The sequence below is a fragment of the Anticarsia gemmatalis genome, chromosome 2, assembly GCF_050436995.1.
Source record: "Anticarsia gemmatalis isolate Benzon Research Colony breed Stoneville strain chromosome 2, ilAntGemm2 primary, whole genome shotgun sequence".
NCBI classification, from domain to species: domain Eukaryota; kingdom Metazoa; phylum Arthropoda; class Insecta; order Lepidoptera; family Erebidae; genus Anticarsia; species Anticarsia gemmatalis.
Genome location: NC_134746.1, coordinates 5,686,741 through 5,702,181, shown reverse-complemented (window position 1 = coordinate 5,702,181; position 15,441 = coordinate 5,686,741). Strand labels below are relative to the sequence as shown.

General features: G+C 36.9%; 2 protein-coding genes and 1 non-coding gene across 3 annotated transcripts in view; 2 read left to right on the top strand and 1 right to left on the bottom strand.

Annotated features, from left to right (window-relative positions):
* The window catches only part of Prip (aquaporin prip), a 37,127-nt gene extending 32,090 nt beyond the window's left edge, over nt 1-5,037 (top strand). The window contains exons 5-7 of the mRNA XM_076126442.1: nt 1,454-1,618; nt 3,104-3,226; nt 3,798-5,037. Of these exons, the coding sequence (XP_075982557.1) occupies nt 1,454-1,618; nt 3,104-3,226; nt 3,798-3,836 (327 nt within the window). The 3' untranslated portion in view covers nt 3,837-5,037. The remainder of the gene's footprint in view (nt 1-1,453; nt 1,619-3,103; nt 3,227-3,797) is intronic.
* A 22-nt stretch (nt 5,038-5,059) lies between these two features.
* On the bottom strand, nt 5,060-15,366 carry botv (exostosin like glycosyltransferase 3). The gene is made up of 11 exons (XM_076126431.1): nt 15,017-15,366; nt 14,409-14,531; nt 13,625-14,136; nt 13,239-13,544; nt 12,780-13,140; nt 11,643-12,290; nt 11,049-11,251; nt 10,406-10,507; nt 9,909-10,083; nt 9,403-9,507; nt 5,060-8,936 (listed from the first exon to the last, which is right to left on the bottom strand). The coding sequence occupies exons 1-11, from the start codon at nt 15,134-15,136 to the stop codon at nt 8,832-8,834; spliced, it is 2,760 nt and encodes a 919-aa protein (XP_075982546.1). The 5' UTR covers nt 15,137-15,366; the 3' UTR covers nt 5,060-8,831.
* Nucleotides 12,514-12,642, top strand: LOC142986484 (U4atac minor spliceosomal RNA). The gene has a single exon (XR_012960380.1). It is a non-coding gene; the product is annotated as a U4atac minor spliceosomal RNA (small nuclear RNA).
* Nucleotides 15,367-15,441: the final 75 nt, after the last annotated feature.

The following is a 15,441-nucleotide window of genomic DNA, read 5'->3' as shown; positions in this document are numbered from 1 at the left end:
TAAACGAGCGAGTACGCGTGTTAATCTAAGAATCCTGTTCTTAATCAACTGGGAAGTTAAACTAGGTAGATATTTTGTTTTGGCCCTTATTCTGCTGAGTCTAGCGTAGATTACTATAGGAACTAACTTTATTTAAAAACTTATCTTTTGCCAGCTAACCGATTACGAAGCCACCTATTTCACGCTTTTTACTTATGTTGTTTCATCAACTTAACAGTTTAAAAAAAATGTATTTTAAGAATCGAGAATATCATTTGCTAACTAGGAATATGAGTAGTAATAGCTCTTTTCATAACCAAATGCACTGAGTAGTTACTTAAGTGTTCAAATTTACGATATAAACTTATTTCGGAGATACCAAACACTAGTTTATTAAAGCGAGAACAAATAAAAACATCTAATCCTTTACGTCCATAGACATCAACGAAAGAACAAAATAGAGAATTACATTTATTTCACGGCTCGCTGACTCTGATTGATTTCTGGTTTTTGAGCAATTACTTACTACACAAGCTGTTCTTATTTTAATTAGTTTTTACCTAGATTAAGCGGAGGATGCTGTTTTTGCACGTCTCTACTATTTTTGTGAAAGATTTTCCATTAATTTCTTGGCTCTAAAAACCTTCTCTAATTACAAAATGTAATCTATAAATTATACTTTAGTTTAAATTTATACTTTATCATCAAACTTCGATCTGCAATAAGATGGCTTATCTTAAAATTACTGTACATTATTAATATCCTGCCATTTTTAAGTTACCATAAAAATAATATAAACCAGAAAAGCAGTCATCTTATGAACTAAAACTACTGCTAAGCGAATCGATTTTGCTGCGACGTACTTGGAAACGCATCGTAAACGAAAACAATTCTCATTAAACCTACTTATAACGAGTGACAGTAAAAATGTTTATTTTCATTTGACGATATGAAGAGCCACTTATACCTTCGTTATTTATTCATGAGAGGGTAACAATGACAAGATTATTTCAAGAGCTCATAACTTGCTATACTTAAACTGTAGTAGGGTTCCACTTTTGAGAAGTTAGCTGTTTGTTTTTATTTCGATATATTTTATTATTATATTAAATCTATTATTAATTTTATTTAAATAAACGTATCGGTAACGACTGCATTCAAAAAGTCGTATTGAATTGTGTTACATGTCTTTTCTTTTTATTTAATTTATAATCTTTTCACTATCGCCATCTAGTGTTCAGTAGATATATTAAAATAATTACGCAATCCCAACAGTAATGTACCGATTTACAAGTAAAAAAAATTGCTAATTATAGTAAATAGGGTGCCTTGTTTTGTTTTTGCCATTAGTGTCGATATACCTACATAAAAGAAGGTCTTCAAATCCACAATACTAACAACAATAGGACAGTAAATAAGACATTTTGTTTAACTATTAAGTTACTAACAATATAATAATATCTGTGTGTTATAGGTGTGCGACCCGAACAAGCCCGACCACAAGTCGACCGCGCCGCTAGCCATCGGTCTCACGGTGACACTGGGCCACCTGCTCGCTGTCGACTACACTGGCTCGGCCATGAACCCCGCTCGCTCCTTCGGCTCAGCACTCGTCGCCAACGAATGGGCTGACCACTGGGTAAGTTATTGTTTTTTAGACACTAGCCAGTAAAGACGTAAGAAGATGACCCATACTATGCAAAAATCGCAGATACATCATTTTATAAGTCAGTAAGACCCCACACCGATAGCGCGTCTGTTCGCTTATGAAGCAGTTTCTTGCGCTTAAGCAATTGAAATTTGTATTCAAATATGGTTATGTAAATTGCGGGTTTCTATATCTAACAAGATTAACTGTACGTAGGTACCTACATATATAAATGCGTAAGTTTTGCCTGAGCATTAAAAATTATAGTAAACTTTGATCAAGAAGTCGCTAGTTCGATTTTCACTGGTTGTACGTAACTATAGCGTAAATTGCAGCTACATTCCTACAAGTCATGTTTACAAAAACATGTCACCAGATTGCATAGATATCACAAGGAATTCACCTAATCAGTGATTACTGTAATGATAAATTAATAATGATGATTTATTTATGACATTGAATATAATTCTATCAAAACAAAAGGCATCATGAATGATGGCATTGGATCGTATGAGTTCGTGGAAATATTGTCTATCAAAGTGCAATTTACTATGAACCAGGCTTGTTCAACGTTTACGGATATAACACGAGCTTTAACTGCCAGTTATAGTTAAATGGTAGTATAATTACGCGTGTTTATTGCGGTTTCATCAATACTTGATTTCTAAGGAGGAAAAAATATTCATTTGCTGTAATACCTAGTCTTATTGTAAACCTTGTGCATTGAGTCTTTAAGTTATATGGATTGTAGCGTAACAACTAGTATTGATCTGTCTACCTATTTACCTAGGCTCTCGAAGATTTTTAATCTTTAGTGCAAGAGTTGCGTTAAAAAATTGTACGAATCGCTTTAAATCAAAATAATTGTAGCTAAGTAAGTCTTTAAATGGATGAGTATTAATTAATACAAACATTTACATGTACTTACAATTTATATACGACTTTTAATCGTGAAACACATCGTGTAAGTAAATGTAATAAACAAAATAGAGCTTTATCTAGGACAAAAGGCCCGCATTCCGCATTTAATGGCCATGGGAGTGAACTAATATGCAGATGAAATTGCACTTCATTGCTCATGCTCAGTGTTATGTGTGAAACTGAGTACTTACCTATACATTTTCTAATTTACTTTCCTACATAATCTTATCGGTTTTAACGTTTCGACTATTTTTGATTGTTCTTCGATCAATCTGCTTACCTTACAAAAATTTTTCTCTTCTCAATCTAGGTACTTAACATCTACATTAAACATAATTAACTAAGTAAATAAACATAGGTACACTTCTTGTTAAACGCATTACGTTCACGAAAATTAGATACTATTCGTTCATCGGGTACCTGTGTATTGTGCACATACTCGAGCACATGAACAACAAACTTATGCCCAGTTGACCTGTAACAAAATTGATCGCCGTAGCTGCATATGGACACCATCACCATATTGTGAAATAACAAAATTTCGTTCATTATCAGGTGTACTGGGCGGGCCCTATTGCCGGTGGTATTGCGGCTGCTCTCTTGTACGTGCACGGTTTCTCCGCGCCCCCCGTCGAGACCCCACCCAGGTACCGCGCCGTGGCCGGTGACGAGAAGGAGGTAAGCAAACCACATTATCCAGTATTATAAATATGTAGGTAGATAGCTAGGCAGTCGTTGTATTGTGAGATTATTGTCCAACGTAGTTTTTTAACTTAACAAACAAGAGTAGATAGAGCCTAGAATCCAAGATGCATTCGCTAGCAACATGCGTCTGAATTAAATCAATAGCTATACTTGGTTAATATTATTTGTTCAATGCATCTAGCATATGTTTAAGGCAAGTCTGATATATAGACGGCAAGTTTTGATAAGATACGATTCCTACGAAAGTTCCTGTATCCGCTAATGCATAATGCCAATGCTTAACTTTAGATTATAGTGACACAAAAACGCTCACGGGTAAGGTGCTTGCTTTATACAAAGATATTGTTTCTAACTGTAAATACTCCATTACAAGCGTACTGGACGTCTAACCACAACTGCCTGGACTGTTGAACAAGGCGTAAGTAATACAATAGCGAAACCACAACACTTTTAGACTATTTTTATTAGTAGAGCCACACTTTTTTTCTTCCAGCACCGATAGCCAGCTCAAAAAAATATGATATTAAAGATTTTTTTTGTTTAGCTGAAGCGGTTGGACGGCAAGGCTGACGACATGGCTTGAAAGCGCCACCTGGCGGCGGTGTCCGTGCTGGACGCGCCGCACGCCCCCCGCCCGGGGGTGCTCCTCCCTCATGCACACCACACACTATGATTCGAAATATACAACAGCTTTAACACGTGCCCTAACGAACAAATCTAATACCTACCGTCCAAAATAATTCACAATCTTTAACGAATTCAAGTGAAATGAAAAGTTTTATTAAAACTCGAGACAGTTTCCAAAATAGTGATCCTATTTTTGGAAAATTTTTTCGTGTTTGTCCAAGCTATACCTAGCTTTACCAGTGTCATTTATAAAGTGCCTAAGTAAAAACGATTGGACGTAAAATTTGAGGATTATTGTTAAGAATCGACCGTCTGGAAACCATTCGCGTTACTCTGTAGAGTATATTGTGGAGTGGACACAGACTATTTAATATTAAGCCACCGGAACAATCAGTAACAATAGATATATACGACTCTTCATAAATATCTGTGAACATTGTGAACAAGGCTTATGACGTCACGTCTACGCAGAATGTAAGCAAATGGTGTTTTGCAACCTTTTATAGCTAGTTTAAAGATATTTATGAAGAGTGTTACATTTAATGTACCATTGTAAATATAATTACATATTATTTATGCAATCGTCAACCTAGTAGTACCTTAACTTTTGATATCCGCCCCATATTATGAAATAAAAATGTCATATCTTTTTGATGTTCTAATTAACTTTAAAAATTGAATGTAATCTAAAATTTTATACTATTTGATATTTGAGATTCTACTTTATAGATATGCATACTTATTTAGGTTAAAAGGGAGTTTTAAGAATATCATTATACATTTTAAAAATTAATCTCACTCGTGTGGCTCCCTCTAGCGTAGTTTTACTATAAGAATCAAAAGATAAATATATTCTATTTTAAATTTGTAAAGGACTTGCGCACACATTTTACATCATTTCTTAACTTTTCTCTATAATAGTGTTAAGTGCAGATTTGTACGTGCAAGTGTGTGGGCCGCTTTACATGATTATATTATAAATTAAATAATAATATAAGGGTCTAACATGTTTCAAACCGAAGTGTTCAAAAGTAAAGTACCAACTTGAGTTATTGAATGAAATATTATGTAACTGATTTGAGCGAATGTCAAATTAAAATGAATGTAAAGTTTTTGTCCATAATGTATGAGAATAAATAAATAATTATGATATTTTATTAATGTGTTTTATTGCTCCTACTTCCCTAAAGTAAAAGTCATTAGTTTCTCACCTACTATGAAATCAACAACAGATAGAATTGTTAAGTTAACTCATGAAGCATGCCTTATACCACTGAATGCGTTTTTAATAAAAAAAACAAATAAGATTAAATGAAAGACAGTAGTAATTCATTGATTCTCGATTAACTATATTTGATTACAAATAAAATATAAGATTATTTACATAATCGACTATAAAATACATTACACATTTATGTTCACACGATGTTACAACAGTGTTGTTCATTAGAAAATAAACAAAATATATAAGGCTGATTTTGAAACATGAAATTATGACCTTTACAAACTAGTTGTGATTAGTCTAGTCACTTTAACGAAACCCTTAGTGAATTCAAAGCAACTCGAGGTCAAGTTAACTATGATTAACTAAAAGGACACATTCTGAAACGTGCACGTATGCACCCGTATACGTCTTTAATACAAACTTTGATATGAAACATGAAAATGCACATAATACGCATAATAGTCATCAGTTGTATTTATTTAAAATGGCATGCTAAATGCTAGTCTAAATGAGACAGTAAAACTTAGTATTTAACACAAGTAATACCAAAAGTAAACTTAAGTTTCTCAAACAATTTTTACTGAAAACATAAGTTACTTAAGATTTTGATACATTAAACAATGATTAATTTCGTTGCACTCTTCTTAATTATAGTCAATACAATTAACCATTTTTTACAAGAACCATTATTTACTATACAATACAATATTACAATCAAAACAAAGGATAAAATGCAAGGAAAATTACTGAACGGAAAAATCCATACAAGAGATCATTTGATGAAGTTCAAATGTAACAATACACCGTCTACGTGTGCGGTCGGTCAATATTTATGTAATTACTTAGAACAACAGTAACTCGAGTAGCAAACGATACGAACGATGCGAGCGAGGCTGCTGCGGTTGCGGCGACAAGTGTCAGGTATTGCTACCGTTCAAGTATAATAATATGTATTTATTTACTAACATACGGGCGTTTGATTGTTTGAAAATGATCGATCAATAATAGTGTTAACTTAGTTAGGAATTGTCCTAACTGAGATAACGTATTGTTGCAATATGTCTCTAAAATTATGGGACTAAAAATGTTTATAAATAAGACGGTCGTATCTCTTGCATCTCAATATTTCAAGTTGTTTCAGTGTCTATGGTAATTAACTATGCACACTTGGCTAAAAATATACGGACAAATGCAATATGACTAACTTCATAATGCAACTCTTATTGTGAACAATTTAAATGCAAAATATTGTCAAAATTAATGATACTAGGTGCAAAAACTAAAAAATCTCAAAATGATTTATTATGCCTATACAAGCACACGTTAAAAATATATGTAACAACTAAAATACGAAAAAAAACACATTCAGTCTTAAAACAGAGCTGTCTACAATCCACAAATTTTACAAAAAATATATATATGTATAAAAAATCCAACTTAACCTATTTTAACTCATTTTTTTCTACTAGTGGTCTAAAGAAATGCATTACAAAAAAACTTAATTTATAATTGATCAATTTTGCTAAAATAAATATATTTAAAAATAAACTAAGATTATAGTCCCACAACTTAATAAAAAGTCCAGGCATGCATGATACATCTAGATTTTAAATCAATAATTCTTTGTATCTATATCAAACTGGGCACCCACTGCCACACAAGTTTGTGGATAACTAATGTTTAAAATTCAGATTTTTTTAATACCTCCGCCAACAGCGAATTTTACATGCAAGACTCTGTACTAAGTTATTGAACTTATAGTATGTGTGATGATAAAGCACTGACTGAATAACTAAAATATTAAATTAATTAAATAATTAAGAAGTACCAAAAAATACTAAACATTCTATCTGAATAACTAAAATGTTTTTATAACCTTAAAGGCACAAACTAAGTAGAGGTATTTTAGTATGGCTTAGAATAAGTAGTTAATATTATATTTTGGACAGATTTATATACAACCAAGGACTGGGTATGTTTAAAAACTAGTCACTTTCTACCTACAGAGGTAATTTTATTTTCCCTGAACTGGTACTATACTCGGGCCATTACAAACGTGCAAACTACGTCATAATAAAAAAAAATCATAGTGATGTGACAATGTGTAAATACGAGCGAGAGAGTCCTATAAAATGACAAGACGTTCGCACGTTTGTAATGACCCGAGTGTAGTCAAACCATCTAGTGCGGCGAGAGCTATTGCACATCGATCATCCGATTGGTAGATCGGTCAATCTAGTGACCTCTGCACTAGGTCTACGTTCTGTATGCTTTCAACTACAGCAGTTCAATTAGTTTAGCGGCACCTCTAAACAATTTGGCTTTCAAAAATAATAACTTTTCGGCGAGCAAAAGGCTATTATTCTCTTTTAGCAGTCAACCGGTAAAAGGTGCTTATGGAAGCTATAACGTAAGTATGTACAATTATATTTTTCTTGCATTACAATATTAGATTAGTATATTTTGTTGATTTATGCATATTATTGTCAAGTTAAGAATATGTCAGGAAAGTTTTAGTCGCTATACGTTCCTTTTTATTTGAATACCGAGTGAATTGATAGATTCCCTCCCATAGTTGATTTTAAGCTATTTTATTCAGAGCTAAGCAATATTCACTATAGTTGTGTAAACTTTCAACGGCTACCCTAGCGTATACGTATAAGTACGTATACGCTAGGGTACGTATACGCTGTGATATTGATTCATTATCAGTAGCACAAATTAAGTAGAGATTAGATTTGAATAAGTCGTTAAAATTTCACAATTTAAACTAAGATATCAAAAGGATATAAACAAATAATCACAAAAAAATAAATGCATTTAAAGACTAAATTATACTTTTTAGTTAATAAGTCTACTTTTACATAACTAAGTATATATTTACAACATTATCTATGAACTTGATTTACGTTCGCGCACCATGCATTATTATATTAATCAATTCCATGTTTTATTTGGATAGTTCCTACAACAGTTAAGTTATGTTGGCAAAATTAACTAAAATGTTACGAAATTAACTAGCAAATACTTGCAATAAGACGAATAAAACTGTTCATACAAAAGCTTAAAGAAGTCAGATCTAATAAATATATGTAGTTCAATGGTAACGTCAATTTACTTTTCATTAATAATTTCCTTCAATCAATTCAGATTCTTCAAATTAATGGATTGAAAGTGGCATTTTTAATTGACGGTGGCAAAACACGTTTTGCTAATTTCAGATTACTCTCTTACTATCTTGTGGAACTCTACATAGAATCAGGGTCGAAATTACCCAGTAGCGGAAAGAGCGGTCCATCCGAGGTCTCTAAGACTTGCATGTTTTATGAAAAACATCGTTCGCCTCTACTTTTTTCCCATTTCATAGTCGAATTAAATTATTACGATTTTTCGCCCCGAACGGACGCCCTTAGTCCGCCAGTGTAGGAATGATGTAAATTTTTTTAAATTCCTTATCGTCGCTCTATTGTTTAATACATTTATTGAGGGCATGCAAAGTCCCCAACCCCGCTCTTGGCCAGCGTGGTGGACTCAAGGCCTAACCCCTCCCTCATCACGGGAGGAGACCCTTGCCCAGCAGTGGGACATTAATGGGTTAAATTTATTTATTATTTTATTTATATCGTCGTCAGGTAGAACTGTGCATTAACTAAGTAAATTAATAGCGCAATCATAAAATTGGACTAGAAGGTAAAGTAATCGGTGAATATAAAGTGTGGTACCGCGTTATATGAACTTGAAGCATTTCTGTTTGTCGTGCGGTATCCGTGTCTTGAACAACACGGAGTCGGCTCGGTACTGCGTCGATAGTAGCGGCGTGTAGCCCATGACCTAGGACAAATATATTATTAATAATTAATAATGTGCTTTAAGAAATGTAATGGAATGTTGATGCGTGGCCGGTGAGTCGAGCGCTTTTGACAATAAGCTGATCTGGGTACCTATTTGGTACAGCCGTGAGGCACATCCTCGACCATTTTATATATCTTATTGTACTATATATCTTTCTTGTGTGATTCTGTGCTGGTTTCACTAAATAAACTTGCTTCTTTCTTGATTTGTGTCGCAACAATACCTACTGGACTCTCTTGTTTGGTATGTGCCGATCAGGATCATCTACACATATTCGGTTTTGCTGGGCCGATTAATGCCGATGCGAATGTGTGTAGCAGACCTTACTCTATGAAATTCGTTTGAAATATTTACATGGCAGGGATATTGAGTAAGATAAATACAAAAAGTTTCCAACCGACATTCTACAAGCAATCTTGACAAAAATAATGTAAGTAGTTATTACCTGTGAGAAGAACTGTATACACTTGTGTCTTTCATGGAAGTGTGTTTCGTCAGCCGAGAGCGTCACAGGGCAGCCGGGACATCTGAATGTCCACCGTGAAGTCACCTGCAACACAATACGTATTATAACAATCGGCTTTTGTACGACACGATTTTGGACATAGATCAGATATGTCTGATCTATGTCCAAAATCGTGTATGTATTACACGATTTTGGACATAGATCAGACATATCTGATCTATGTCCAAAATCGTGTCGTAACATATTATTACGCATATATTACATTTTTATTGAGGGCATGCAAAAGCCCAAACCCGCACTCGGCCAGCTAAGTGGACGCAAGGCCTAACCCCTCCCTTGTTTGGGAAGAGACCCTTGCCCAGCAGTGGGACAGTAATAGGTTAAAAAAAATAGTAAGGATAAATTATGAATAGTAAGATTCGGTTCTATAAGCATTTCCTATAATATACATACATTCATACTTTAATAATGAGTGATAATGTTACCTTAACAGGTGGTTTTCTGGTGATGTGCGCGACGAGGAAGTTCATGGCGATGTCCTCGCAGTTCATGTACTCGTCCACGTAGTCCCGCACGGCGGCCGGCAGCGCGCGCCAGTACGCCCACAGGTAGTAGCGGTGCACGAACGCCGCGCCCGTCAGCACCATCGACAACTCGCAACTGAACACAACGAATATATCAGAATACACTCATGACAGATCAGTTAGCCATAAAGAAATTGGGTATTAATAATGCGCAATAAGACGCGTTACTTTGATCACCTTTGTATAAACAGCGTCACTTTCGTTTCTCAGACAGGCGTTGTTTCATGTTCTTGTCCTGTGTGGAGCAATTTGCGTCGCATTTAACGCTCAGTTTAATTTCAAAAAGTAGTGATTCTGAATTACTTAAACTTTTTATGGAAATGTCGTCTTTTGATTGAATTAGACAATAATAATTGATTTAATTATTTGAAGGAATCTTTACAGTAATATTATCTTACCTATAATTAGAATTATAAAGGAAGCCATTATTGAAGTTGAGGTCCCACGCGTGATACCGGCCAGGGAACCCGACGATACGGTCGCGATGTTCTCGCCACACCCTGTATAAAAGAAAGATATTATTATGAGGTAAGTTATTGTTATATTTTCTATACTCCATAAATCCATGCTCTGACTAAAAAAAGATAAGAATACTATCTCCATTTTCGGATCTAAGTCCAAATAGAGTTTTGAAGTAGTATTAATGATGTCAGTATTTTCTGTTTGATCGTGAATTCATTTAGTAACTTTATACGTCATATTATTAAAAGAGAGAAAGGTTAAAAACCAACGATGCTATGTACTATTTCAATTATAAGAGAGATAGCGCTATTCTTTCCGAATAAGGACATTTTTATTTGGAAACAACTGGGACTATGATTTTTAAGGGATTAAAGCAGGGGTTCCCAACCTTTTCTTAGGCCGGGACCACTTTTATATTATTTTTGCTAGCAGGGACCACTATGTAAGTATATTAAAAATAAAGTGTAATAATCAACCTGAAAATTTTAAATCCATTCGCGGACCATATTTTCGCTTTGAACACTGGTGGTCCGCGGACCACTGGTTGGGAACCAGTGGATTTATGGGCAAGTAACCTACCTAAAAGCGAACACAATCTCATCGTGTCTGAGATGCGCGTCATCATCCACACACAGCACCGCCTCGGTGTCAATGAGGTGGTACGGCAGGAAGCGGTTGTTGAGTGAGTTGCGGGGCGCGCGCACCACGGCCACCGGCGCGCCGCTCTCCGGCCACGAGGTCATCGACCCCGGCGACGACGGCCCGTTCCATACTACCACTACCTGTTAAGATTGGCCAATTAAATGGTGGTATAAGTTCGAAATAGAAGAACGATCGGATTTTTACCATTGAGAGTTGGTAAATCTTAGGATTTACCACAGTTCCGGCTTTTACAGTAACATATACACAGTATTATTTTAAAATTTTTGAGTAGAATATTGTGATTTTATTTTTAGAGGGTTTGGGTGTTGAATATTTTGAGACGTGTACCATTGCTGTTTGGGTGGAAATTTGAGAGCGCAAATATCTATCAGAATTGATGTATTTATTAATTTTGGAATGTTATGTTGAATAGCACCCGAAATACGCAGTAGTATATGACAAAATATAAAATATGAATCAGAGTCAGATAAACTAAATATATATTTTTTTAAATATTAATGAAATACTCACTTTATTCAAATACGGCAGGCCGCGTAGTCGTGCTAGCGCAGCGGCCAGCACCGCCTCTCTTTCATACGTGAGTATAACTATAGTGAACTGTTCCCGCGGTCGGTCTCCGCCCAGCGCCTCACTGAACTCTCGCCCTGAACCTCCAGCCCCCGCTCCGACTGGCCTGAAGCCTGCCGCCGACCCCATAAACCTTGCTTCTGACGTCACAACAGGATCCCAAGGTAACTGAGGGAATAATGCAAAAGGTTCCCCCCAGTCGTTCCACATCTCATACCCGTGAAGCAACGCTATAGAGTAATTTCTTCTGTACGCGGGGCTCGCGTACGGCGCTTCTAATGGTCCGAGCGTTTCTTCAGGCTCGGCGTCGACGGCCGGTGGTTCTAAACGCGGCGGGGTAAATGAATCGTTGAAGGCAGGTGTCGCTTGTGTAGGCATGGCCGGCTGCGGAGGTATGTGCAAGCGAGTCCGTAGAGTCGCTAGTAGAGAGTCAACTGTGGCTTGCACTGAACTCAGGTATCGTTCCCACAGCACGCGGCCTTGTCGTCTTAGAGCGAGTAGGTCGGCGTCGCCTAGAGCGCGGAGTAAAAAGTGTAGTTCAGGGACCCGTGCTCGAGGTAGTGCCAACACTGCTCGACGCCAATCTAGCACCTACAAAGAGAAACAAGTATGGGTTACCATTTCGTTCAATGCATAAGCCTTCAGAAGGGAAGACTGAACGTGAGAATGCCAAAAAATATCTAGATTTCTACAGTATTATAGTTAAAAAAAGTTGCCAAATACGCGCCTAGATGGCGTTAGGATCGAGTTAGATCGCGCTATCGTTTGTCTCCGGCCGTTCTACATAAGCTCAACGACACACTAGCAAATTTTAACTTTCCTTGTCTCGGGGAGCATAGTGCGCAGTGATCGTAATGTGAGAGCACTGATGCTGACACCCACAAGTTAATTACTTACCCGCGTCCGGCTGCCATAAGGGAGTCCGAACGCAATTTTTGAAAGGTCCTCTTACTTAATAGAGGACTATAAAACATACAATATAACCCTATTTCAAAAGTAATAATATAAGAGTGATGTCAAAAATATATTTATATATGTCAATCATGCATGATTATTTCTATAAAATTTGTTAATTGTTACCTCATCGTAAGGCAGACGGATTCTATCACCACCCAGCACAACAGGTATCGCTCCAGAACGAAGGGCTTCATACAATCTAGCCTGAAGCAACGCTGTAGTGACGTAAGTTCGATCCGCCGGCGCTAGCACGAGAGCGAACGTCGAATCTCTAAGCACTGCGCGCCGCGACCGGTCCGTGCCGCACAGCGCCCAGTCACCAATCGGAAGCACGGCTCGTTTCTCCACCGGCGGGTCACATTCAAACTGCAGCAGGAACGAGTCGCTCGAGGGTGCCTGACTGACCATCTTCTGCAACGCCTCTATCAGAGACTTGTCGTGATCCTTGTCTAACCCCTTCGGCGGCGGCTGTGATCCCTGAAAACTGAATGTAGCTCATGAATTCGTACCTAAGAATAAATATAACCAAGTCATTAATTTCATTACTTGCAACTAGGCAAAGTTTAAAAGATGTCTGTCTACCTGAGCAAATATTTCCGTCGTGCGGGCGCTATAGCAGCACAATCCGCCCAAACATCGCCTCCCGGTGGACCGAGTGCGGGCGGAGTTACTATGTCGAATCCAGGTCGAAATTGTTCGTGCGTAAACGTAGACTGAGCGACCATAGCTCTTCCTATCGATGCTCCTCTGAAAGCGTCGCCGGAGCCCACCGACAGGTCACGCCGCGCCATGTTCAATAAAACATGGTTGCGACCGTCACCACCCCAGTAGGGTAAACTTTTGATAGCCGTCTCATTCAACAACAGTTTATACGCATCTGTTGTTGCCCTGAAAATTCGGGAAGATATTGATAAATACTTGAACATTATATTTACAACTTATTATTTAGTAAAACATGGTAAACTTACGAGGAAGGCTTTTCAAAAGGGAATGCTTCGCCTACAATAACAAGATAAACACAAGCCTCGTTGGGGTTTCGCGTGATATGACTGTTATAACCCAGCGTTTGTCGTAGAGTCGTTTTCAGGAAGCCATCAACCTCAGCACCAGCTAGTGGGGCGAACACGTCGGGATCGTAAAGGTAGACCGGGAAGCCTGACGTTAAGGAACAACGGGAGTGATCGAAGCAGGAAAACATACGACAGTGGACTTCAGATGTAGGACTTACTGGGGGAAGGATAGGAGGTGGTCGGGATGGGAGGATCTGTGCTGGAGGAGCGAGCTCGGGTGAGTCTCGTCGGATGGCCTCGAGCTGTGCGAGGCGCGCCTGGTCGGCGGACACGCGTAGTCGCTGCAGCTCGGCGGCGGCGCGCGCGTGCTCCGCCTTGGCGCTGTCGGCTTTAGCACTCGCCGCTGCGGCTTCTCTTTGAAGCCGCCCGCGTTTAGCTTCCAACTCTCGCAGCTCAGTGGACACTGATGCCTGCAATCAAAGTAGAACATTTGATTGTTTCGTAAGTTATATCAATTAGGACATTTTTGTCCAAATAAAATAAGATTTCAGGTCAGTTTCTGATGAAATAATGAGCCTTTTTAATAGAAAATGCACTCATTGTTTTGCTATTTTTAAATTGCTTACTGTCCTACTACTGGACAAAGGACTCCTACTGAACAAGGGAGAGATTAGGCCTTGAGTGCACCATGCTCGCCAAGTGCAGGTAGACATATACAAAAATGTTTTAGTTCATTACATACCTTTATTCTAAGCATTTCTTCAATTCTAAGTTTTAAATCAGCTGCATTCATGGTGGATATATCACCAAGTGCCTCCAGTGTGTGTCGCATTGGATTACTGGCTGACACACCAGACTCATCATACTGTAAGAAATATAATTTTAAATTATTAATACATCTATACTGAGATAATAAGCAGGAAAGGATTTATTTTAATGTTTGTTTGTAATAGAAATAGGCTCCAAGAGTATAAAACAAGACACAAATTGCTCCAGTGCTCTTCAGTAAAGTTATAACAATCTGATAGTCGGTTTAAGCAAAGTAGTATTATTTTTTTTCAGTCTTTATTAAATATTCAAACTGAAGAAACCAAAACATTACTAACTCTGAATCTCCTTACTTCTATTAAAATAATAATATGAATAATTCTAATAACTTTACATTTAAATGATGGTTTCACAACTTGGTACACCATACAATCAATACATGAAAAGAGTTACCTAATTTATTCTACTCTCAAAGTTAATTAATAGAATATAATGCATACCATTGTAAAACCGACACTAAGTGTTGTCCTATGTAAATAAAAGCATAACCCTGCAAGCGTTAAAGAGATAAAATATTATTACCTTAGATAAATAGTAGTGTGTGAACAGAGGCACTATGAACAATATTACTGACACTAAAAGTATAACACGGGACAGTTTTAAATGCCCCAGCCACTGGCAAAAACGTTCATGAAAATACATTTTGAATAAATTGTTGAACTGTACACTTTAAGTGCTATCTAATTTTTCGTTGTCCTGCGATCATTATGATCAAAATAACCTCTTAACTAAAAGATAGGTGACCATAATTGAATATAAATAATTATTGTACGTATATTGTATATATAACTGTACTTCGCTAAATTGTGTGCAGCAAATAAAATTATCAATTTTACAGTATATTTTTAATTTATTTTCGTGCCATCTGTCAATGTCACTTGGTTTATTTACCCGTTATGACAGCTAACAAGCCGTTCCGAAATTATAGAAACTTTCCACTAATGTGT